Source organism: Saccostrea cucullata, unplaced genomic scaffold (genome assembly GCF_032062105.1).
Source record: "Saccostrea cucullata isolate Sc308-1 unplaced genomic scaffold, CSIRO_AGI_Scuc_v1 ctg3502, whole genome shotgun sequence".
In the NCBI taxonomy this organism is placed as follows: Eukaryota; Metazoa; Mollusca; class Bivalvia; order Ostreida; family Ostreidae; genus Saccostrea; species Saccostrea cuccullata.
The window spans coordinates 116211-143796 of NW_026926190.1; the positions used below are offsets into that span (position 1 = coordinate 116211).

The window sequence follows — 27586 nt, forward strand, 5'->3', positions numbered from 1 at the left end:
GGTGGGGGGGGGGGCAGAATGGGATGTTTAGAGGTATTTTTCCTGCAATTAAACTCTCGACAAAGTTGATTAGTATTCTACTTTGCAAAAAATATATTTAAAATATTCTTTTAAAATGCATTTTACAACCAACTTTTTGTTGCAAGGAAAGAATGTTTACATTGTGTTTTTAGCTCACCTCAACGAAGTTGGGGGGAGCTCATGTGATACCCTCGGCGTTGGCGTCGGTGTAGGCGTCGGCGTCCCGGGTTAAGGTTAAGTTTTTTGGAGCAGTTTTCTTTTTAAGTACTTCTATGTCCTATATTGATTAGACATGTCCTATATTGATTAGACATGCATGGAAGATGTTTCTAGTGTGTTTCATTGTACCAGTCAAAGTTTCAGATGCTGCAATTTCAGCAAAGGAATGACCAGGTTAATGTTTTTGGTGCAGGTTAACATTTTTGGTGCAGTTTTTGGTGTAGGTCTCATTTCCATGTAACTATAAGCCCTATGTTGACCAAACTTACATGGGTGATACATCTTAGGATGCATACTACCAGCCTTGCTTCGGATGCTGTATCTGACCTACATTTTCCGGTTGAGTGAACAGGTTAAAGTTTTTCGTGAAGGTTTCATTTCGAAGATACTTTGAGCCCTATAATGACCAAACTTGCATGGACGGTACATCTTAGGATGTATTCTACTAGACTTGCTTCGGATGCTGAATCTGACCTACATTTTCCGGTTGAGTGAACAGGTTAAAGTTTTTGGTGCAGGTTTCATTTCCAAGTTACTATGAGACATATAATGACCAAACTTGCATGGATGGTACATCTTAGGATGCATATTACAAGACCTGCTTCGGATGCTGAATCTGACCTACATTTTCTGGTTGAGTGAACAGGTTAAAATTTTTGGTGCAGGTTTCATTTTCAAGGTACTATGAACCCTATAACGACTAAACTTGCATGGATGGTACATCTTAGGATGCATACTACCAGACTTGCTTCAGATGCTGAATCTGACCTACATTTTCCAGTTGAGTGTACAGGTTAAAGTTTTTGGTGAAGGTTTCATTTTGAAGATACTTTGAGCCCTATAATGACCAAACTTGCATGGATGGTACATCTTAGGATGTATTCTACTAGACTTGCTTCGGATGCTGAATCTGACCTACATTTTCCGGTTGAGTGAACAGGTTAAAGTTTTTGGTGCAGGTTTCATTTCCAAGTTACTATGAGACATATAATGACCAAACTTGCATGGATGGTACATCTTAGGATGCATATTACAAGACCTACTTCGGATGTTGAATCTGACCTACATTTTCCGGTTGAGTGAACAGGTTAAAATTTTTGGTGCAGGTTTCATTTCCAAGGTACTATGAACCCTATAACGACTAAACTTGCATGGATTGTTACATCTTAGGATGCATACTACCAGACTTGCTTCGGATGCTGAATCTGACCTGCATTTTCTGGACGAGTAAACAGGTTAAAGTTTATGGTGCAGGATTCATTTCCAAGTAACTTTGAGCCCTATAATGACCAAACTTGCATGGATGGTACATCTAAGGGTGCATTCTACTAGGCTGGCTTCGGATGCTGAATCTGACCTACATTTTCTGGATTAGTGGAAAGGTTAATTTTTTTATACAGGTTTCATTTGCAAGTAACTTTAAGCCCTATGTTGACCAAACTTGCATGGATGATGCATCTTAGGATGCACACTAATGGACTTGCTTCAGATGCTGAATTCGACATACATTTTCCAGATAATAGACCTCGTAAAAGTTATGGGTGCAAGTCTATCACCAAGAAACTATAAGGCTTATATAAACCAGTTGCACAAATGATGCATCAAGGGATGAAAACTCTCAATCTTGCTTCGGATGCTGGATTTTAATTACATTTTTATGATGAAGAACTAGTTTTAAGTTTTTATATAGGTCTATTCCAAAGTATCAAAATTGCATAAATTTTGCATTTTTGGATGTACACTTTTTGTTAATTAATTGTGTGACTTAATTTGCCTTACTTAAAGACAACACACGTTGAGGTGAGCTCTGTAATCTCTGATTACCTATGTTTCAGAATGTAAACATTCTTTCCTTGCAACAAAAAGTGGAAAGTGAATTTGTGGGATCAGTGAGATTCAGTATGTATTTATTCTGTTGTAATGTTAGAGTACTTTGTTTTGTGCATGACTACCAGCATACTAGATATTACAGATCTCCATTCTGTACTCTACAGCATATGTTTTGATTGAAGTCGTATCTATAACTGTACATGTACTGTTAAATGTAGTATTAATTTATTTTTTGTTTATGAAAAAAATATGATTGGAATTTTGTTATTATCCTATTCTTATACTGTCTAGCAATAGTGGTTTGTAAAAATCCTTATTATTTTCTTTTATACAATGGATCCATATTAAATTTATAGATTGTTCTATCTGGATAATGTTTATGAATAATAAATGTTGAGATTTACTTTGGTGTTTATTTTTTGGCCAGTTTGTATGAAGAATCTTTAGGCTCTTATCTCTATCTAAGTGTACCTTAGTTGCAAAGACCCTTTTCCCCTCCCCTAAAGTGTAAAATCCTAGCTGGTCTTTTCTTTTCTTTTTAGGTCACCTGAGTAACTCAGGTGACCTATTGCTATCCGTTTTCGTCCGTCGTCGCGTGTCGTGCGTCATTCGTTAACATTTGAACATTTTCAGCTTCTCTGAAGCAACTTAACAATTTTAACCAAATTTGGTATAAAACATCTATGTGAAGGGGAACAAAAATTTTGAATTTCATGGTCCCCGCCCCCCTGGGGCCTGAGGGGTGGGGCCAAAACCACTAAAATTATTGCAATCTTTAAAAATCTTCTTCTTTACTCCTGGACATCAAGCAGGCAAACTGTTGGCATGAATGTAATGAGCATTGAGTCCTCTACCAAAATTGTGAAATTCATGGCCCCAGGGTCAGGGGTTCTAGTGCTAGGGCGGGGCTATATAGATTATATAGTGAAAATGCATTATTTCTTTGAAAATCTTCTTCTCTGCTCCTGGGTATTAAATAAACTAAGTACATAGTTATGATGAGCAAGAGTGCCTCTACCAAAATTGTGAATTTTATGGCCCCAGGGTCAGGGGTTCTGGTGTTAGGGCGGGGCTCTATTGATCATATAATGAAAATGCAATAATTCTTTGAAAATCTTCTCTGCTTCTGGGTATTAAATAAACTATGTAAGTAAATAGTTATGTTGATCAAGAGTGCCTCTTCCAAAATCGTGAATTTTATGGCCCAGGGTCAGGGGTTCTGGTATTAGGGTGGGGCTCTATTGATCATATAGTGAAAATGCGTTAATTTTTTTAAAATCTTCTTCTCTGCTCCTGAGTATTAAATAAACATAGTACATAGTTATGATAAGCAAGAGTGACTCTTCCAATATTGTGAATTTAATGGCCCCAGGGTCAGGGGTTCTGGTGTTGGGTGGGGCTCTATTGATCATATAGTGAAAATGCGTTAATTCTTTTAAAATCTTCTTCTCTGCTCCTGAGTATTAAATAAACATAGTACATAGTTATGACAAGCAAGAGTGACTCTTCCAATATTGTGAATTTAATGGCCCCAGGGTCAGGGGTTCTGGTGTTAGGGCGGGGCTCTACTGATTATTTAGTGAAAATACATTAATTCTTTGAAAATCTTTTCTTTGCTCCTGGGTTTGATGCAAATGATCCAATGCAAATGATCCAAGTATATAATTATATTTATGATGAAGAAAGGTGCATCTATCAAAATGGTTATTTTTTATGCCCCCCCCCTCCCTGGGTCGGGTGTGAGGGTGGGGGTACAAAGTCTGAAAATAAATTAATGCTTTGAAATCTGCTCTTTGGTATTAATCAACCATTTTATGATAAAATTTGCAAAATTTTGAAATATGTGGCCCCAGGATCAGTGGTTCCTTGGGATGAGGTGCACAACTGGTTATAAAGTGGAAGTGCATTTTCTCTTGATGTTACTCTGATCTACCTCTGGGTATTAAGTAAATAGAGTAAGCATGCTAAGTCTATAATTATGATAAGCAATGGTGCCTCTTTCAAAATTGTGAATTGCGAATTTCATGGCCTCTGGTTTAAAACATGAACCAAATTTAATTGTTTGAAAGTTGTTGCACAATACTCCGGTGACCTATAAGGCCCGTTGGCCTCTTGTTTTATAAAAACACAATTATTTTGTTGACATACCTGTGATCTGATTCATACATGTGTCTCCACCCCAACCCTGTCTCTCCTCAAAATATACAAAATGTACATGTATTATTACGAACATTTTATAATTCGAACATTTTATTATTAGATAATCTAATCCCACTCTTTTTGTATGAAAAATGAACCCAGCTATTTTGCCATTGAGGAGTGCATGAGAGATTGATCTTAAATTTTAGTGTTAATGCATATATAATGCGACATGGGACCTCGTTTATACAGACTCACCTGATTAAATGCTCTGCACATTCTGGTGTTGGAATCAAGCCCGAGTGTTTTCTAATTGCAAGTTGTGTTGGGGGGTGGGGGTTCCTTTTTCTTGTTCCCACTTGTTTTTAAACTTGGTAGGTTACATTACTAAGAGAAAAAATGACTATGCTGCAATAAAAGGCGTTGGAATCATATTTTGATGAACATATTTATTATAGATTAGCAGTTAAGAATTTTTTTAAGAAAGAATTTGGGTGGAAGGGGTGGGGTAATCACCCCCTGCTTCCCGGTATTACGTATTTGTCATATTTATCCAGACTTCAAACCTGACCTCTACCTAACAATGACGTGTGTAAAAATCTGGGAATATACATGTACAGGGATGAGACTTCGATGTGGAACATTTTTAAAATTTTCGTCTTTGATGACGTTCAGCTACCTGTACACCCATGCACTAGGCATACTTTGAAATGAAATGAAAAATTAACCGTTCATCAATCCTTCTTCTTCAAAGAGAATAAAGTTGATTGGATAAATGAAACGCTCTGAATATGTTGCACTTTTCACGAGGTTTACTTTAAAAGGATTGATAATATCTAAAATGTAAATCTTATTAATAGTATTTAATTTTTAATCCTATCACGCACTCCTATACCTTTATGGTCACTTGAACTTTAAATTAAACAATGAAATGCAGTTAAATTAATTCCATTTTTATAAATAACGAATAAGTTTGCCTAAGAAACAAATGTTAATAATTTTTTACGGAAAGGTAAGTTGTTTTATTTTTATTTTATATTTTATCATTGTGGAATGAATTTAAATGTAACTGTCAGAATATCGAGTGCAAAAATTTAACGAGTATATTAGACATAAAGTTTTAAAGAAGGCAGTACCTAATTTCGTATTCGTATGTTTCAATGTTTTATTACTACTCAGGTTTTGAATTTTTATCGATACATGTATATATATTTGCTTAAAAAGCATTTTGAAAAATGTAAGTATTATGGTGTTCTGCTTGCACATTTAGGCATTCTTAGTATTGTATCATTTAATATCTGTCGATTTCATTATATAAGAAAGGTTTTCCTTCAATAATAATAAAGACAAAAAAAAAACAGCACTCCTGCAGCAGGGCTTCACCATTAATTGTCTTCACCTGAGCTTTACCCTGGATCCACTGGAGATCTTAGGGTGGCCTCCCGACCCCTAGCTGTTGTCAACCATTTTTAATGAATCCTAAATCCGCTATACGAGATATGCTCCTATTACTCTTCATGTAATTCTTTTTAAAGAATAATTTTTTTTTATCTCCATTGCTTTATTTCATACCTCTCAAAAGGATATGATTTTTCATGTCCCCTTTTGTTTGGTAAATAATCAAAATATAGAGTTGTCAAGGTTTTTTTTTATCCGATGACTTTATGTTCAAATATGAAATTTAACCCCCCCCCCTGCGAAAAAAGATAACAGTACACATTTTCCATTTGTACTATAGTTAAGTATACATATATATGCTGTTTTAATTTCAGATCAAGCCTGAGTAAGAATGGGGTGTTCAAACAGTACTGAAAGATCATACGAAAGGAGAAAATCAAAAAGTCCAAAAACTTTACCAGAAATAAAAATAACAGAGGACTCGGACAGACACTCGATTAAATCATCATCCTCTTCGTCGTCATCTTCTTCTTCCTCCTCTTCCTCTTCCGGTTCCCATAAGGCCTCAAAGCCAAGGAAACCCAAAAAACTCCGGAAGTCTAAGAAAGGTCGGAAAAATAAGAAAAAGGATAAAGCAGAATGCGAGGTGTTTGAGGATAAAGGCAGTGATAAAGCTTCCTTAGATATCCAACACAATGAAATTGATGAACCTGTCGCGATCGTCTGCGTTGTAAAGCAGGAAGAACCAGTTTTATTGATATGCCCAGCAGTGGAAGAGAAAGCACATGTTACAGAGGAAGCGGAAATTATAATGCCGGAAGACAATTCACCGGAAGAAACAAAACCGGAACAAGAGACCGACATCACTGATGGGAAACCTAGCGAGACAAATGAGGAATCGCCAGAAAAAGAAAGTGGACAAAATGAAACTTCTGATGTTGAATACTGAAAGACATTATATAAATACTTAAGTATAATTCTTCCTGTAAATATTGAGACAGAATAAACTTTTATGTCGCACGTTTTTTCTCGTACAAGATGACTGAAACGAATCATATTTTGATAATAAACCAGGTTCAAACATTTTGAGGACAAGCTTATTCAAAGAATATGTGTCCATCGCTGAAGGAAAAACGGGGGAGGATGCTCAGATTAGGGTTGACCTTCCCCCTTCTCCGAATTTGCAGAATTACTAAATTATGTACTGAAGCAAAAAAAAAAAAAAATGCAAATATGGATATAAAGATTTGACTGCTCATTTTTTAAAATATTCTTTTAATATGAAATATTTATTACATTATCGATCCGGGGGTTTTTCACTTGCAAAGCGAGAACCTTTCCACTCGGCCATCGACGAACTTAAATCTAATGATTACATCACATTCTACACTGTCAAAATTTTACCAGCGTGTCTAGTTTACCCTCTACCACACCTTAAGGCTTTTGACTTCAAAATCAGTAGGCGTCTTCTTTAGACCATAGGGAGTTGTCATGTAGAATTTTTAAAAGTCGCAAAAGTTAAAAGGCTTCTTGAGATATCCCTTGGAAATGAAAGTGTGACAGAAATGCAGCCGAACGGAGGGGCGTACAGAAGGGCGATGGGGAACGGAGGGAGTTTTGGTGTAACATTTAATCGCAAAACTCAAAAGGTTCTAGAGATATCGCCCTGAAAAGAAAGTTTTACTAACACATGCACATATATAAAATGTATGAATTTACGATCTTGACCTGTGACCTGTTGACCTTAAATTCAATAGAGATCTTCTTTAAGCCATAGAGAGTTGTGATTTAAAATACCATTGCAAAAGCTCAAAGTTAATGCGGAAACTGTTAAAACAGACATAATTTTTAAATTGATGACTTTTACCTTTAACCTTTTGACCTCAAAATCAAAAAAGGGACCTGCCGTAGGCCACTGGAAGTTATTATGTAAATTTTCATTGCAGAAGTTCACAGGCTTCTTGAGATATCGTGTGGAAACGAAAGTGTTACCCACAGACAGAATCCAATACAGACGGACGGATAGACAGCTAGATATCGACAGACACATCGAAATTGCACAGAAATATCATTCTATGAAATTTTTTTGTATAATTCATAGTAAAATATACAAATATCCAAACTTATTTTGGAATAATATACAACAGTATAAATAGACATTAAAATCAGGCGCGGATCCAGAAATTTTTCAAAGGTGGGGTTGAAGTATTTTTCAAAAGGGGGGGGGGGGGTTGAAGGCGAGAACAGTTAAAACGTACGTTGTACACATACATATAGTTAAATAACTTAATAGAATATCGATACAGGGTGGAGTATGGTTTTTGAAAGTGGAACGTTGATCAATCTGGGAAAAAGTACTTGTATACATTACCAGAAAATTTTTGAAAAAGAAAGGAAAATAAATCTCCGAACCTGAAAATCCTATTTTGTAAAGGGATGGGGTTTTATTTTGTTTTTACAACCGAATTTCTTTATATATTACAACAGTAGCCTTTCACCTTACATTTTCTATAGTAAAAACACACCAAAATATTGGAATTTTCTTATTTCTCTTTCTTTTTTGCAAATCCAAAGGGGGGGGGGGTTGCAACCCCCGTAACCTCCCCTCTGGATCCGCCACTGAAAATGAAGCACAAAGTTGAAGACTATATTGATGTATTCGAACTCTTCAACTTCTGGGAAAAAGGCAATTAAGTTCAAACTATGTGGCATACATATGTTTGTCCTTAATTGTGTCTGTATAGCCTAGTGGTGTGTGATGACCTGTTTTTGCATTTGGGGTCTCTGGTTCAACTTCACCCAGCCCCTATTCCAGATTTTAATCAGGAAATATTTCCTTTTTTGTTTTGTTATACAGTACTTAAAAAACTAATTTTACCAATTTAATGTATACATGTACCTCATCTCCCACTCTACCTCCCCTTCCTTCTTTCTCACCACATCCTCTCCCCAATCACTCCCTCTCCCTCCCCTCCCTCATCCCACCCTCTCACCCTCACCTCTCCCTCTCACCCTCTCTCTCTCTCATCACTCCCTCTCTCTCCCACCACTCCCTCTCTCTCACCACTCTCTCTCTCTCCCACCACTCTCTCTCTCTCACCACTCTCTCTCTAATTTCTTTCTCCCACCACTCCCTCTCTTCCGCTTTCTTTCTCACCACTCTCTCTCTCTCCCTTTCATCACTCCCTCTTCCCCCCTCTCTCTCTCACCCCTCTCTCTCACCCTCTCCCTCTCCCCCTCTCTCTCACCACCCCTCTCTCTCCCTCTCTCTCACTCCCCCACACTCTCTCTCTCTCTCTCTCTCTCTCTCTCACCACTCTCTCTCTCCCCCACCACTCTCTCTCTCTCCCTCTCTCTCACCACTCCCACTCCACTCTCTCTCTCCCACCACTTTCTCCCTCACTCCTACCTCTCGAAAGCTGAGTAAGAGAGAGTTAACGTCTCCCCACTCCACCTAGGAGTATGGAGTCGATAAGACATATGAATAGGAAAGGTAAAAAGAAAGGGAAAAGTTACCTTTTTTTTTTTGTTGCTGTTTATTTTTCTGCTTTGCAACTTTTCGATACAAGCTTTATATACGAAACATTATGAAAAAGTAATAAACACTAGTGTTTTAAGTCTGGCATTATTATAATCGCCAAAATTTACGGTGTTGGTTAGTAGATTCAAACTAAGTCACAACCAATAATTTTTAATTATGATTTTGAACATTCTTGAAAAATTAATTTTCCAAAGAAACATTTTTCTGATTATTTATAATCATGAACTAAACCATAGAAATTTGCAACGCATAACAAACGTTTGCGCTAAGAATCGAGCTGCTGAACCATTAAAAGTGCCAAATACGATCCCCATTAATACTACTTAAACATTGTATGTGCATGTCACATTTTCAGTTTAAAATTGTTTTTCAACTTGTATTGGTAATTAAAAAGACTTTGTACATGATTATTCACGTATAGGTTGCAAATTTATTTTACTGTAATTTATTCATATACACACTGTATGACAATGAACAAAAAAACTAAATTAAAAGACATATCGGTAATGAACATGTCACTAAATCGTTCTAATTCCTTTTATCGTTGGCGTGCATGTTTCTGGCCATAAAGGATTTGATATAAAAGTATCACTAGTACACATATTTGGTTTACTCTACTGAAGATTTGGTGTAACACTGCCGCATTTGCGGGATCTTGCTGAATGGGGTGTAAATTGGTGGGTTATTGGACCAATCAATTATAGTTTTTTTTTTAATTCCAAGTCATTCGGTTATATCCTGGCGTGAGTCAACATAATTTTTTTAAAGATGTTATACGGAAGATTCGATGCTCAGTTCGAACCCCCCCTTATAGTTTGTACACGTCGTGCGTCTAAAATTTATTAGTTCAGATGCTAAATTCTATTATTTAGGTAGCCTAATTGAAAAAGAAAAAACAAAATCGGGATTACAATCTTTCCCCTCGAACTTGACATGGTGATGAATTCAATGCAAACAACAGGTCACATGTACATATCGTACATGTATGCATGTTTACATCACGTTTCATTGTTCATTTTTTTTTTATAATAAAACCAAGTGCGTCTAGTTTACAGCCTCTTCCTTTAATTAATGAAGATACGTAAAACATCTTTGTAAAATCTATGTATACTTTAGTATAACCCTGTATTTAATTTTTTTTTGCTAAAAAAATTATTAAATCTCTTGTACAAAAAAAGGTTCATATTATATAAGTCTGCGTGGGAACATCTTGTCGCAGGTAATGTACAGGTCAAGTATGAATTTAAAACCTTACTTCTCATTTAAAAGTTATAGTAAATAAGGAAAGATAAAATTGCTGTAAAAATGTATTGAAAAGAAGATATTAAATCATTCAGTAAAAATAATTATAATAGTACATTTTGAAAGATCCTGTCACATGCAGGTAATATACATCCATATGTACATGTGAAAGCCCTAAGCCGTATCTCTTCTCATGCATTCAAAAGTTATGACATTCTTTTTTTTGTGACAGACAGAATGACAGAGGAATTTAATGGTCCTTGCGAGGGGGACAAAAACTCCCGATATTCATGATTCTGACCAGTACATGTAGCACCCCCCCCCCCTCGAAAAAATAAATCAGTACTGTCCAAATTCTAAAATCCTATTTCCATTGGGTGTGGAGGGTAAAGGAAAGAGGCAATATGTAACTCCCAGTTTTGTTGTGTCGTTTTTGAATTTTCTGAAATTTACAACTGCGCGACCTTATAGTACATGTACAGAAATAAAAAAAAGGGGTAATTACCTACATTTGCCTGTGCTTTTCCATGCAAAGATTTTCATTAAAAACCTTTGGAAAACTCGTATAGACTTTGAACTGAATGAACAGCATCAGTTGAGAATCACAAAATGTTATTAAAACGCGAAAGCTTCGCGTTATTACGCGAAAGTTGCGCGTTTTTCGTGAAAGTTTCGCGTTCTACCGCAAAAAAATATTTTTAACCTACGAAAATGGACTGTGCTTTCGTAATTTGGTAATCTAAAATATAATATTTAATTTTTTTTTGAGATAAAAACCCCTCCCCTCCCTCAGTAGATCATAGATATATAACTATAGGTCTTTATAGTACAACGGAGCTTCTGTCCAAAATCCGGAATTGAGCACTATTTCGGTTACAATTTTCACTATTATGCAGCACTCTCAAGATCCGGTTGTAAATTATGGCATCAATTGCAAGATTGGACGGAAAAGTCGCTCTTATTACAGGTATGTCAACGCTTTGTTTAAACATGGCAATTCTTTATCGATAAATAGAAAGGATGTCTTATATATTTTTATGACCTTTAGCAGTATTTGATGCACATTGTCGCATTTTTAATGAAAATGGTTGATACATTGAATGGACGCCCACAGATGACAATTTAAATATTAGTAAACGTGTAATAAAGTCAAATTAACCCTGGCATCAAATATCAGGCAAGAAAATTATAGGAGAACATCTCTTAAACTGCCAAACCAAGCGGTGACTTTGCTTGCAATCAGTAAGTTAACTATTACTATGGTCATTGCTGAACATACAATGATACATGTACATACAAAGTCATGTGTATGTAACGTAACATGATTTGTTTATTTAATCATGTCAATTCCCATTCTCTTAGAGAAGTGGACATGCTTTAATTTGCCTAAACCCATGTAGGCAAAAGCCTGTCCACTTCTCTAAAGAGAATAGTCAATTCCTATTGTGATTCGATTATGTGCAGTAGCCAATAAAATGAAGTGACCCTGTATAGCCCACTGGTGTTAAGAAAAGGACAAGATTGCCCCTGGGTATCTGATGATTGTTAGGCATTTTGTGTCCAGTAAATTTCATTCACGCTATTGCAGGCCAGGGCAGAAGTTCAGGTACTCTCAGCTAATTACTGTGAAATTACAAATTTTCGTGGGGGGTTAATTTTCGTTGTTTTTGAGGTATGCAGAAACCCACTAATTCATGTCCACCACAAAATGTAAAATGTTAAATGCATAACTACTCAACAATTCTTCATCCACGAGTTCAAATCCCCACAAACCAAGAGATTTTGCTTAAACCATGAAAATTTGACCCCTGGATGAAAATATTTGATTTTACTGGAAGTCAGAAAATGATTCCCTTCCTTTGTTACACATTCACAGTCCACAAAAGAATGTTTGTGTCAACAGTGATAATCCGATATTGCTCACTTACAAATATATAGACAATATAATAATTATACATTTCACTGTGAAGTTTTGGACAGGTCAAAGATTATACTCATTACTTTTTTTCTGCTGGTACATTGAACTTTCCACACTAAGCATGACTATGGCATTTAATAATTAGTACATTGAACATGTATTTGATTTCTAGGGGCCAGTTCTGGTATTGGTGCAGGGACAGCCATCTTGTTTTGTAAATTGGGAGCAGAAGTTGCCATTACTGGTAGAAATGTAGAAAATTTGAATAAAACAGCAGCTGAATGTGAGAAAGGAAATGGAAAGAAGGTTTGTAAAACTTTAATATTCATAAAAAAAAAATTTTTCAACATGCTCAAGTCTATAAAAAAAACTTACAAACTTGAGTATTTTTCACTTTCATGAAAGGGACAGACTGGTTTCCTATATGTATATATGTAACTGACAGATTTTTAACTTTTATGTTGTTTTTATAGCCCTTTACACTTGCTGGTGATTTGACCAATGAAGATTTTGTGAAACAGCTTGTAGAAGAAACCGTAAAACATTACGGGAAATTAGACATTCTGGTGGGTGACATTCTATAATTATCCTTATTAATAAGTAAAAAAAAAAAATAAATGTAAATACAATACACATTAACATACATTTATTCACTATATTTCAAGTGAGTTAAATGGAAATAAAACTATATTTAAGTAAATACCCTTCTATTTAATATTGGGGCATAGGATTTGTCTATATAAAAATTGTTAAAAATAAAAGCGTAAGAAGAAAAAGTCTCATTAACCTGTATAAATAATTTATCCTTTGTAGGTTAATGATGCAGGAATAGTAAAAAGTGGAACCATAGAAACAACATCGCTAGAGCAGTATGATGAAGTCATGAATATCAACGTCAGGTTGTGGGTTTTTTTGGTGCAATACTTTTCCATTTTCATAATTTAGAGCACAAAGCACACATATTTATGAAAAAAATATGAAAGGGATGATTTGAATAGTCAACATACACAAATACATGTAAGTTTTTTAATAAAATAATGTGATAAAATACATATTGAATTATTCAAGTTAAATTGAAGTATTTGACAAATGTTTTACATATCAATTAACGTTTAAAGACATTTTGAACATTTCATGCTAAAAATAAAAACTAAGTATTTAAGAAATAAAGTCCGCGTTTTCATGAATGTTGCAGAATAACATCTGAGGTCGAGAAATATTGTTTGAAAGATAAAAGCTGAGGCGTTAGCCGAAGCTTTTATATTTCAAACAACATTTCGAGACCGAGGAGGTTATCCTGCATCATTCACGACAACAAGGACTTTATTTCTATTCTGCTAAGATCGATCCCTAAAATACGGCGATCGTTTCCTCTACAGAGAAAAGAATTAGGTCACCATGTCTCGATTACTCGGTTCCATTTAACACCAGAGGGAAAATTTGTTTGCTTTTTATACCCCCGCAAACGAAGTTTAGGGGGGTATATTGGAATCACCATGTCCGTCTGTCTGTCCGTCCGTCTGTAGACAAGATTTTGTCCGGACCGTTTCTCGGAAACTGTTGGATGGATTTGTCTGAAAATTTATACACTTATTATTCACCATATGAAGGTGTGCACCTGGTATTTTCATCATGATTGGATGATTTTTCTGCATTTTACAGGAGTTTTTTCTTTTTTTATTTTGTGATTTTGTTTGGCTCATAACTAGAAAACTATTAGACTTACAATCATCAAACTTGGACAATTTATGCATCTTGGGTAGAGGGTGTGTCACGACCTATTTCAAGGTCACTGTGACCTTTAATTTAAGTGATTTGTTTAAAAAACTAAGTCTTTAAAATTTTAAATTTCATAATCCTAAAAAAATGTAAAAATATAGTTGAATCCTTATTTAAAAATGCTAAATTAAGTAAAAACTTATTTTTTCATCATATAATTTACAGCAAATTCTGTAACAAATATTAATGTTTTGAGAGGAATTCAATTTGTCCCATGGGCATAATTATCAAGCACTGGTCAAGGAGAATTTTGATAGCAGAAATGTGCATGTCAAATTAGAGAGAAATTAATGAGTTTATTGTCGGGAGTTAACTGGCAGGAGCATACCTAGATCTGATCATGCAGCGTTATCTTAATTTATCTCTTGAGAGTTGGGCAAAAAGAAATGGCCAGTAGCTTATAGTTGTTTAGTTGTTAATTAAGAGTTCTTGATGGCTATAGTCCAGGTAAAGATCTTTCAATTGGTGTAATGTAATTAAAACAAATTGATGTTTTAGTGTATGATTAAAACTGAATTAGTACTGTATAATATAATTAAAATTAATTATACATGTGTTCATTGAAAAAAAAAATTACATTTCAATTTTTATATATTTGCAACAAATGTCTCACATAGAATTTTATAGTCTAAAGAATAATTAATTTTTGATTTTTTTTGTTAGACTGTAGCATTTCCATTATTTCACAAACTATGCAATAAACAATTTAAAGCTGCAGATGGATATTTGTTAAGGATACACCAAAGGCTTTTTTCAAGATTTTTGTCAATTTTGAGATTTTTGGTTAAGAAAACAATGCTAATCACTGCTTTATAATGCATAAAAATATTAAATGGTTTTCTAATTATTTAACAATAATCAAACATAAACACTAACACATGTGAATGTGCCGTTATTGAAGCTTCTGATTTGGTCTGTTACTGCCTGCTTCTGAAAGGAGCAATAAATCACTGTGACCACTTGGGGAATTCTTCACTAGCCACACAAAGGTTATCATTAATTAAACTACAGGGACTCTAGATTTAGGGAAGGAGATCTTACAGGTCACTAATGACCATGAAATAGGAGGTGGAGCTTAGCTCTTGCCATTTTGCCGGGAAATCTTTCTGATTCAGAATTGAACCTATTTTACTTCATTAAAAGCACCTAAATAAAGAAAAGAACCTCCCATTCTTGTGAATATGCATAGGAAATATGGATAAGTGACAGGTATCCAAAGCTGAATCTCCAAGGTGTCATATATTTCTAGCTTTGGCAGACTTTGTTGTGTAATGGGTTTTTGCCCTCTACTGTAAAGTAAGATCAGACAGTTGATGGTATTATTTCAAAGGATTCAGCTCCCTTATTTATTGACCAATTTCTCTGAAAACTGGCCAGAATGCGTCTCAAATGTGTGTTCACAAAACCGTATCTCAGATTTTTGATATCTTGCTCAGTTCTCGAATTACTGGGGGAAATGTAGAATTAGGCTCATAAATTGGTAACATTGAAAGCCAAATGGATGTAACTTGGGAATAAGAAGATTTATCAAAAATCTGAGATACGGTTTTAAAGTTCAATCTTTAATCTACATTGAGGCAAAATTTCGACTTTGAGAGGTGGAATACAAAAAAGTTGATTTATAAAATATAGATGCACTAATATTTACATTAAAATATTAATAATTTTTCAATAAGATAAAAATGAAAATTTAAACTAGACTCATTAAATAGTAAATTTAACAAGCTTTAAAATGATATATACTTTTATCTTTGATAATGAAAGAATTACAAGTAATTAAATTTTGCACTTTGGAAACTTTTTGTGTATCCTTAAGTGCTCTAACACAGCCAGTTTAATATATATTATATTAATTTATATGATGTATTATTTGTTTTAATTAATCCCTACACTGTAAGTCTCTTGGAGATGTATGTACAATATTTTAAACATGATAAGAAATGGAAATTAGATCATTGAAATCTGTGTCAATCTGTTAATCAAGGTTACTTGATTTTCTTGCACCCTAACCAATTTATGATTATTGAACAATATTTGACGGGTGTATCATACTTTGGCTGGGCACTTTATTTGACAATAGTGAACACCTCTAGATCCGTAAAATATTTTTTGAATTGGCACCTACTCTGAAAAACCCAGCGGGGGTATTTGTCCCTGTTGGACAGTTCTAGTTATACCTGTGTATGGAATGCAGACAATTTGAGCTTTCATTGCATTAAAAGTAACCTTTTTGAATAACAAATTTGTTTGTAATATGTATTGATTAATTTTAATGAATATACAATAACAAAATTAAACTCATTTTCCTGTTGTAATGCTTTATTGGGACTAGTCTAAAATCACATTGTTTAAATGTGTAGGGAGGTCCGTAGAATAGCCCGCTTAGCTAAAAATTAAAACTGACATTCATCAGCAACTTCATGCAATTTACAGTGTTTAAACTGCAAAATACGACACATTGATGTGGTCGAAACAAGTATTTCATACTACAGCCAAATATACATTTGAATTGTTCAGGTTTGATACATGTTTCTGATTAAATAATTTTTTGATGACATTAATGATTTATTGGAGAATAAGGTCCGCGGCATCTCTTTGATCTCGGCAGTAATCTTGGTAGAATAAAAAATATTTCTTTATGATTATTTAAATAAACTGGTAAATAAAACATATTGATTTTTATTTATTCCAGTAGCAAACAAATTGTAGGTAATTGTTCTATGATTGGTTACTTGTGTTTTCAGATCTATTTATCACTTGACCATGCTAGCAGTTCCTCATCTGATAAAAACAAAAGGAAGCATAGTGAATGTATCTAGTGTCAATGGAGTTAGATCTGTGAGTACTAGTATATTCTTAATTTAGATTTTCTTGTTGGTAACTCATCTGTATGGAATTAATGTTTATATACTAGATATGTATGTAAAGTAGATTTACATGTGAAATATTCTGATTTTCCTGAGATTGATTGATCCAGACTAAAAATGTTTATGTTTTTATTTTATTCATGTTTCCTTTTAATTTTTGTTAGTTTCCAGGAGTTCTTGCACACTGCATGTCAAAAAGTGCTGTTGACCAATTCACCAGATGTACAGCCATAGGTCAGTGTTTCTAATTAAAACATTCATCAACAAGAATGTCTGCAGTTGATATAAATTCATACGGAAGTATTGTTTCTTGTTAAAAATGATTCGAAAAAAAAAAACTGTTTGGGAGAAGGACCCTACATCTGACTTGGAAATTTTTGAAAGACCCCCCCCCCCCCCCCCCCCCCCCCCAAATAAACAAAAACTAAAATTTAAAAAAATCAACGAACAAGGAAAAAGATAAAAATTGATTAGCAACATACGTAAATCTGAAAACATATTTTATGGGAGTGGTGTTGAGGGATTAGGTGGAGACACTTCCAAAGTCAAACTTTATTCACTAATACATGACTCTCCTTACTGTTTCCATTCCTAAGGGGAGGGAGAGGATTCTAGGGTCAATTACTTTTACATAGAAATTTAATTATTTTGAAAAGGTGGGGGGGGGGGCACTGACCTACTCTAGATTTTTCAATGAGTATGTCCCACATAAATAAAGCAGCACCATGTTGATACATGTATTTAATATAAAATTTCAGAGTTGGCACCAAAACAAGTTAGAGTTAACAGTGTCAAGTAAGTATATTCATTCCTTTTCCACTGATACATGTATATGGGATTTTGGAGTAACTGCTTCAAATATATTTTTTCTGCCAATTTATATAAGGTACTAGATTGACTTTTAATCATATTTATGAAACAAATTTAGATATAGTGCATTATGATTGCTTGATGTGTTTTTCAATGAATAGCACTATATGTGTTTCAAGAAAGGGGTTTTGAGATATCCTTGTAATTTTTTTTATCTTGAAAATTGTAATTACCTATATAAAATAGAGGGGAAAAAAATGAAATTCAGATACAAAATGATATAGATTCATCACAATAGAAGAAAATGTAATAAACTATTCTTTATGTTGACTTACTCAAACATTGTAGTAAATATCAATGAAAATATTTTTTTATGTTTTAGATTTATATTCAAATTTTTAATTGTTTTGGAATTTTACAATGGTTGCGTGTTATTGTTGAACTTAAAACTTTCGATTTGTAGCCCAGGAGTGATCTTAACAGAAATCCACAAAAGAGGGGGGATGGATGAGGAGGCCTATCAGAAGGTTAGATTTCATCTCCCTTTGCATTTATATTGATTGTAGAGACATTTATGAAAAATTTTTGTGGTTTAGAAATATTTTTACTGGGTAGTCTCTTTTTGTTTAACAGTAAAGAGTATACTCGCTACCCATTCAGGAAAGATTGTTTTAAAACAAAACTATTTAGATGTGTTTGTAAAACATTATGCGCCCGATGGCAACAAAGTTCGAAAAAAAACATTTTTAGCATGTAGGTCAGTCAAGGTCACAAGGTAATTGTCCTTGGTGTAATTTGAAAGAGCTTAATTAGTGGGGTATGCATACCAAAATATGACATCTTTATCTCTCATGGTTCAAAAATTATGGCGAAGGTTCGAAAAAGCATATAGGTCACAGTCAAAGTCACAAGATCATTGACCTTTGTGTCAATTGAAAGAGCTTAATTAATGGAGTATGCTTATCAAATTTGAAGACTCTATCTCTCATGGTTCAAAAATTATGGTAAAGATTAAAGTTGACAGACAGACTGACAGACAGACAGACAGGACAAAAACAATTTGCACCTCAATCTATCGATCCTGGAGCATAAAAAAAATAATAGAAAGTGTCTCGCATATTTCACACTCTATAACATTTAAATTCATACAAATAGAAAAAATACCGGTTTGGCTACATACTACATGTAAATTAGTATCAAAATTTATATAAAATTCAAAATTAATGATTTTAATTACAGTTTCTTGAGCGTACTAAAACTACACATGCCTTAGGACGGCCAGGCCAAGTAGAAGAGGTGGCCAATACAATAGCCTTTCTAGCGTCCGACAGCGCTTCCTTTATCACCGGGGTACAGATTCCAGTGGATGGGGGAAGGCATGCACTCTGTCCACGATAACACAGAGAAACATAAAAGTTACAATAAAAAAATTTCCAGTGTGTCTGAATGTGTTCAGTGTGGAGAATTTTTTGTACTTACTCTGTTGAAGTTTTTATTTGATAGTGAATTGGAAAGCTATGAGATATAGCAAATTTTGTGAAAAAACATGCTTTAGGGATTGGAAAAGAGGTTCGTTCCAAATACAGTCTGTGATTTTAGTATGAAGAAATTATTTATATTTGCACCGTGAAGAATTGTAATTTAATCAGGGAATTACAAAATTAAAAACAAAAGAAAAAATTGTGTCATTTTGAACTCATGCGAGCTGAGAGCTCAAATGAGATTTTTAACAACATAAAATGTAATAACGCAAAATGTAATTATAAACCGTGATTATTGCTTTTTGCATTATTACAATTTGCATTGACATCAATGCAGAATGTAATAACGCAAACTGTACTAACATACTTAAAGTAATAACTCTTTCCTATCCAATGTGATCAGGTGAGTGGTGTGGCCCATGGGCATCTCGGTTTATGGAGATGTATATCAATTTTTTTCCCTTTACTGAAGTTCTTCAGAAAAAGAGAATTTAATATGTTGCATTTTATCATCTAATGGAAGTTTGATAGATGAAACCAAAAAAAAAAGAATTTATTGATTTATTTCAACAATAAATGCTTATAAATGGAAAGTAGACTAAATTCAAATTGTACTACATTGAGTATGCATTTTTTAACACCAAAGAAATTTAAATCTATTAATTTAGTAAATCTCGCTGGAGTGATTGTTTCATTTCAAGTATTATAAACATGCATCTTCTCCAATAACTGTATACTAGAGAACAACTAATTGCATGAATTGTGATGGTATTTTTTCGGATGATTCTTAGATACAATGTGAAGAAATCCAATGGCTTATAAATTCTGTCTTAGGCTATATAACAACATCATAGGACAGATGTTTATTTTACTCGTCATGCACCCCCCCCTTCCCCCAAGTTTAATACGTCTGGAAAAAGTGTAAGGATAAGGGCGCTTATACCGGGTATTTTGCAATAACTGACTTTCGAACCAATAATTAAACTTGCTTGAACCACAATTCAGAAGTACCTAATCGCATATTCAATTTATCAATAGGTTCTACAGTTCAATGGATAATAATTATATACTAGATGAGATCTCGTTACGAGCAACGAGTAGGTCTTCCGTTGAATTTCTCTATAAGATGAGATGTGATTTTGACTGCGATATTCGTTAAAAGAGAATAACATTAGGTTTTCCTTCATTAAATCTAAAGTTTCTGATTTTTATCACGATATTTTGAACATCTTTTGTTCAATATGGTTTATAAATATACTCCCCCTTTTCGAGACATAAAGCATGAAAAATATAGCATTTTGGCCCCTTGCAGCCCCTTATGACCAAATTTTATAATATATTGTTGCAAATCGTTAAGATGAATATCTTTGCTTCTGTAATATATCACAAAATATTGATCATTAAAGAGGTACAGATGCAAGATTTTTGGCTCCTCTCAGCCCCTAATTTGAGGGGTCAGACCCTTTTTCTTGATATCAAATGAAAGGTCTTGTGATTTCAAGGACTTTTGGTTCAACACCTCTTAAGAGATTTCTTTTCCATGTGGAGACCTGCTTCATATTAATATTTTTGGCCACCCCTACAAGTGCTTAATGGGGCCGTTTTACAAAAATTCAAATTATACCTATTGTTTAGAACATTATTCTGACCATCTTTTGATCAATATTGCTTATCAAAATATTCCCCGTTTTTGAGAAATAAACTGTCAAAGATTTGACTTTTTGGCCCCTTGTGACCCCTAATTACGTAAGATATGATCCAAATTTTATCATATATTGTTGCAAATGGTTAAGATGAAAATCTTTGCTTCAGTAATATATAACAAAATATTGATCATTAGAGAGTTATAAATAAGAAAATGTTGGCCCCTCTGAGCCCCTAATTTGAGGGGTCAGCCCCTTTTTCTTGATATCAAACGAAAGGTCTGGAGATTTTGAAGATTTTTTGTTCAACACTTACTCAGAGATTTCTTTTCGTTGTGGAGATATTCTAAATGGAAAAATTTAGGGGCAATCGCTCAAAGTGCTTAAAAGGGTCGTTTTACATAAAATTAAAGTATGCATATTGTTAAGAACTTTATTCTGACCATCTTTTCTTCAATATTGCTTATCAAAATATTCCCCCTTTTTGAGATATAAAGTGTCAAAGATTTGACATTCTGGCCACTTGTGACCCCTAATTACGTAACATATGATCCGAATTTTATCATATATTGTTGCAAATGGTTAAGATGAATATCTTTGCTTCAGTAATGTATAACAAAATATTTATTATTATAGGATTATAGATGAAAGAATTTTGGCCCCTCTGAGCCCCTAATTTGACGAGTCAGCCCCTTTTTCTTGATATCAAATGAAAGGTCCTGTGATTTTGAAGATTTTTTGTTCAACACTTATTCAGAGATTTTTTTCATTATGGAGATATGATGTATGGAATTATTTAGGGGCCATCCCTCCAAGTCCTTAATGGGGCCGTTTTACAAAAATTCAAAGTATGCATATTGTTTAGAACATTATTCTGATCATCTTTTGTTCAATATTGCTTATCAAAATATTTCCACTTTTTGAGATATAAAGCGTCAAAGATTTAGCATTCTGGCCCCTTCTGACCCCTAAATACGTAACGTATGATCTAAACTTTATAATATATTGTTGCAAATCGTTAAGATGAGTATTTTTGCTTCTGTGATGTATATCAAAAAATTGATCATGAAAGAGTTATGGATGAAAGACTTTCGGCCCCTATGGGCCCTTAATTGGAAGACTCAGCCCTTTTTATACGCCCGTCTTAAGACGGGACGTATTATGTTATAGGCTTCATGTCCGTCTGTCTGTCCGTCTGTCTAGCTGTCCGTCCGTCCGTCTGTTAGCTTTTCTCGTGTCTGGCTCATAACTTTAATACTATAAGGCCTAGAGTTATCAAACTTTGTCAGCTGATACATCTTGGGTAGAAGGTGTGTCGCGCACAAAAAGTAGGTCGCTCTGACCTATAATTAAAAAGTTATAGCCAAATATGGAAAAATCCTGTCTGGTCCATAACTAGAAAACTATTAGACTTAGGATCATCAAACTTGGCCAGTTTATGCATCTTAGGTAGAAGGTGTGTCGCGACCTATTTCAAGGTCACTGTGACCTTTAATTTAAACGGAATTTTAAAAAAAAAATGTCTTTTTTTCTATTCATTTACACATTCAAAAAAATGTAAAACTATTGCACTAACCTTATTAGAAAAATGTTAAATCAAGAAAATACTTATTGTTTTTAGCATATACTTGACAGCAATCTATAACAAATATAATGTATGTTAGAGAAATTCCACCACTCCCATGAGTCTAATTATCAAGCACTGGTCAAGAAAAATTTTGATAACAGAAAATTGCATGTCAAATTAGAGAGAGAAATTAATGAGTTTAGTGTGAGGAGTAGCTGTTAAAAGCATCGGTGCTAACTATATCCCTTGAGTATTGGGCCAAATGGGTAAGCCTGTTGGATTAAAAATAACTTGTTGGATAGCCCAAGTTTTAAAATGAATTTTATGACAAGTAATTAAAACTAATTTGATATTGCATATTAAACTATTTTGATATTACATAATACAGTGTATTACGAACTTAAAAATTAATTTTATGGGGGTAGGGGTGGAATCTGCATGTCCATATGAATTGCATATTAACAATTAACTGTCTGACATTAAATCTAAAAAAAAACAATTGATGTTTTGTATGTTTTAAAAATGTTTTATGGTAGATAGTGCAGATCCAATAATCTTTTGGGAGTAATGAGTAGACAAGCATCCAGTTAAAGATTAATTAATGTGTTCAATGTAGGAAGGCTAGCTGCTTGTCTCTTTCATTTCTTCAGAGCATGGTCTTATGGGAATTAGACAGAGGAACTGTTGGTCAGTTTATTTGATGGCCAGCCTTTTATTTCCAAAATTAATTAGGTATTGATTAAGTTGTGTAATTTGATATTGTTTAATATGATAGGCATTTGGCAACGTATAGAAATCTATAAATGATGCAATATTTGTTATAATTAATGCATACACCACAGGAGATGGATAAACAAATTTTTTAAGGTGTGTAAAAATCATTGAAATCTTAAAATCAAGGTTGACATGATTTTCCTGCACTTTTAACTGTTTAAGATACATTATAATTGTAATTTTTTGACGGGCGTATCATGCTGTGGCGTGGCACTTTATTCTTGATATCCTATTATAGAACTTATCATTCTGCACATCTTTTCTTCTATATGTTTTAACAAATTATTGACAGATAAGAAGATATGAAACAAATTGTGCGAAATTTTGTGAGATGTTTCTGAGACATTTTTTCGGTCCCTACCGAGCTCCGGCGCCTTTTGCGCTAGAAAGATTTGGATACCTGCCTGCAACTCAGCAAACCTTCCTTAACTCCCACTGAAAATTTTGAATCAATATCTTAAGTCGTTTTGGAGGAGTTTCCAGGACAAGCCGACCCTCTGAAAATCAGAAAATCGTCCATATCTCACGACCGGAAGTGACGTCATCAAAAAACAAAAAAACCTATCAAGATCAATTGAATATCTTTTAGATCTAAAAGTTTGACATGAATCGGACCAGCCATCTCTGAGAAATCGCGTGCACAAAATCGGTTGGAATAATAATAATAGGGAAAAAGAAACCGAACGAAAACAATAAGGTCTTCCGTTGGAAACGGAAGACCTTAATAAATGATAAGTATGCTCAATTTTAACCTTGATCAATTCTCTTTCTCATCATAAACATAAATTCGCACTATATGTGATTATTTTGAAAGTATTTTATGAAATCTTTTTACGTGGCTAGTAATATTTTTGAAGACTGCTCTGAATTGAATAACTTGTGAAAATGAATACAGGAAGAATAAAAACAGAATATTTTGTGGCATGCGCTTTCTTAACTGCGTATCTTGGCGATGATCTAACCACCACCATAACTTGTTTAACACCAAAATCTACCTACAGAAGTGGAAAGAAACTTAAAAAAACTTCCCTCTACCCATCAAACTTCTGAGTAATTTAGACCCGAATGCGTGTTTCAAAGAATGCCAAGCTCAATGGATGCCTTTCAGCAAACTTTGACAACCAAAAATTCACTTGCCAACTGCTCAGGCAAAAGAAAAGTTATGTCAAACCGCCAACAGATGATTTGGATTTTGTTCACATGAAATAACCAGACATTGTAAGTTTGATGAGGCTTATTAGGAATGCTTCTGCTTTAACAAAGCATGAATAACTTGGAAATGGTGTGATAAAAGCCAGATTTATATTTTATTTACATGTATAACAAGACCATTAATTGAAAATGCATTCAGAAGTTCCAAGTTCTAAATACAATCCTTTATCCTATTAATGCAAATATTCTAGACTGAACATGAGAAAACTGTTTTGAATTTGATTTGGATAAATAAATGGAATATAAAAAAAACTATGTATAGAATAAAAATAAAAATTATAATGTATAATTACGAATTATACTATGCAAATGAAATATATTAATCTTTATTAAAAAAGATCGACTTAAAGAATTTTCCTAAAAGAATCAAAAATAGATATCAACATGCTTATGAAATTTTATGTCTTTGCCAATAGTCAGACGGAAGAGAAAAGAAATGCGGCGAGGTTTAATGCAATAACTACTCAACTTGTAAACTAACAACCTTAAAAAAAAGTATGCATTGAAACACATGAACAGGTATGTTATAACATTTCAATTTATAATTGTTTTGAATTGTTCATGGGACTTGATTTACAAACTCAGATAACTGCATATTTCTGATACCAATGTATTGACGATAATTCATTTTTATATCTTTAGCAATAAATTTAATAACTACAGGTAGTGTTTCATTTAAACCCATTTAATTATTTTTCCTGAAAAGAGAAGATTTACATGAAATGTACATAAGTACAAAGTACATAGCTGTAAAATATCTTTGATATGATGTTAATTTTAATTGCAATTGAGGCGTAAAAATCTAGAATTCTTAGTGATGCAAATTTACTTCGAAAACACATTGTATGTGTCTTTTGTTTACTTAATTATTGGTTATATATTCTTAGACATTTTCAGTTGATTTCCAATATTTTTAAAATTAAAAACACAATGCAAATCGCAGTCAATATAATTCTAGATTACGCTGAGCCCCTTCCAGCTTTGTCAAACGGAGATGTAACGTGGGCGAATGATCCTATATCCGCAACGTTTGGCTGCAACATTGGATTTACTGGTGTTGGTTCTTGAAATACGAATTACTGATCACCGGGGGGAAGATGGACGTTGTTTTCTTACAGATGTGAATTACAAGTGTACCAGGTGAGGAATTTCAAACTGTCTGACTATTAATAACAAATGTTTAAACTGACTAAAACTGAATTTAGCTTGAGTAAATCATTGGGTGCCAGGCAGCCCAACTAGAGTCAAGGAAACTAGGTCCTCATCTTTGTCATGTCCATTGTATTTTGTTGTTACATTTAGCTGATTTCTCCGGTACTGGTTTGAACATATTTTATTGTAATAATTATAATTACAAAGGGATTGGGCACAAGTTCTGAAAACTTATAACGCCCTCTCCCTACATGCACATTACACATTTACATTGTCACAGTTAAATATGCTATATAAATTATTCAGTATTTGCAAAAGTAAACAAATTGATGCATTTTGCAGATATGTATAAATACAAATAAAGTTGAGAAAAAAATCATATATTCGTTACAGTATTTAACAAGGAAATCTACCAGAATCCTTGATAAATGTTTGAACAAAAGAAAAGAAACGTTCATTCTCTGCAGCATTCAGTGAATCAACCCCACATAATAAGACATGTGTATCTAAAATGTGGATTTTATCTAATTGTAAAAAAGTTTGTAAAAAATTCATTTCTGGCTTTCGCATACTTTGGACTGTAACCGAGACAAACAAAAAAGGGAGGAAAAGGCTTTTATTTATTTGACAGAGTCATGGATACTTTTGTATGTTCATTGTATCAATACACTTCCTTCGATTTTAAAAAAAGAAACCCTGTTAAATTGATTTTCTACATAATGATTATCAAATTTATATGCATCATACTTGCTATTTTCTTACATGTATTTCGTTGAATAATATTGTAATGTTTCCTTAAAAAGACTGAATGTAATATGGAGATAAATGATTGATTAATTGTATGTTGTTTAACGTCCCTCTCGAGAATTTTTCATTCATATGGAGACCCCACCACTTGCCTGTGGAGAGCTGGTAATGTTGTCCTGTATTCGGCACTCAGGGCCATTCAGCAGGGAGGGATCTTTTTCGTGCCAGCACCTACTGCGACACGGGACCTCGGTTTATACGGTCTCATCCGAAGGACCGGTCTCCACGTCCCAAAGTGGGATTCGAACCCGCGACGTAAGGATCAACTCCTTACTTCGCGACTTTAGAGCAGACGCTATAACCACTGCATCACGCGGGCGACTATTGAGACAAAAAACAGTAATCAAGCGTTAAGTCCATTTAAACAACACACATCGGGAACAGAGCAAACATGGACCTTCAAAACATCAGAGTTGGGATCAGGTGCTATGAAGGAGTACTGACCACTCACACCCGCCGTCTGTTCCTTGTCATGAATGGGGAAAATGCAGATATCCGTTGACAATTCAATGTGTGATTAATGGCCTAGAGATGTGTTTGAAAACCGTCAGTCTATATTTGACTTATTGATATGTTTCATTTGCTGACAAGATCAATGAATGGACCATTAATTTGCAAAAATGATGACTTTAAACGAGACTGTTGATATCCCTGTTTCATCAACTTGTTGTTTACATAGCTTACGTCATTTACAATAAAGTAATTGTTCATACGTAGAGCATGTTCTGGCGTCACAGGGACTAAAACATCTGTTTCATATTTGAATATTTTATTTGAAAAAGACGTTAATGGTAAGCTGTATAATGTCAAGCTGTATAATGAACGTAAACCTTCATCGGCTGCTTACGGAGTTTATATCACTCAGTTGATTCAGTTTATTCGATACGCAAGAGCATGTTTTACGTATGTACAGTTTCTAAAAGAAGGTAAATTGTTTTTTTTTAGTAGTAATAATTTCAAGTTGGTACAATTATGTTGACAAACGAGTTGATGTAACAAGAATATCAACAGTCTCGTTTAAAGTTCTATATGGTCGAGACAATGACCTTGTCAACAAATACGATTTATCATTGATTCAAATGCTTACTGACGTTTTTTCATACTTATGATTAGTCCATTATTTATACACTGAGTTGACGATGGATTTCCGTTATTTCCCTATATCATTACAAGGAGTGCACAGCGG

The 27586-nt window shown here is 34.0% G+C and overlaps 2 protein-coding genes across 2 annotated transcripts; both read left to right on the top strand.

Annotated features, from left to right (window-relative positions):
* The first annotated feature begins 5998 nt into the window (after nt 1-5998).
* Nucleotides 5999-6556, top strand: LOC134271038 (protein FAM133-like). Its single transcript, XM_062753303.1, has one exon. The coding sequence runs from the start codon at nt 5999-6001 to the stop codon at nt 6554-6556; it is 558 nt and encodes a 185-aa protein (XP_062609287.1).
* Nucleotides 6557-11304: 4748 nt separating this feature from the next.
* On the top strand, nt 11305-19438 carry LOC134271033 (3-oxoacyl-[acyl-carrier-protein] reductase FabG-like). The gene is made up of 9 exons (XM_062753298.1): nt 11305-11357; nt 12481-12614; nt 12782-12874; nt 13122-13207; nt 16832-16925; nt 17119-17188; nt 17713-17749; nt 18228-18291; nt 19004-19438. Exons 1-9 carry the CDS (start codon nt 11312-11314, stop codon nt 19160-19162), a joined length of 783 nt encoding a protein of 260 aa, XP_062609282.1. The 5' UTR covers nt 11305-11311; the 3' UTR covers nt 19163-19438.
* The last annotated feature ends 8148 nt before the right edge of the window (nt 19439-27586 follow it).

Excerpts from the sequence above, each read along its gene's own strand:
- LOC134271033 (XM_062753298.1), top strand. The coding sequence starts at position 11,312 with ATGGCATCAATTGCAAGATTGGACGGAAAAGTCGCTCTTATTACAG. Across the intron at positions 13,208-16,831 it reads GTCATGAATATCAACGTCAG|ATCTATTTATCACTTGACCA; the intron begins GTTGTGGGTTTT and ends TTGTGTTTTCAG. Across the intron at positions 16,926-17,118 it reads GTGTCAATGGAGTTAGATCT|TTTCCAGGAGTTCTTGCACA; the intron begins GTGAGTACTAGT and ends AATTTTTGTTAG.
- LOC134271038 (XM_062753303.1), top strand. The coding sequence starts at position 5,999 with ATGGGGTGTTCAAACAGTACTGAAAGATCATACGAAAGGAGAAAATCA.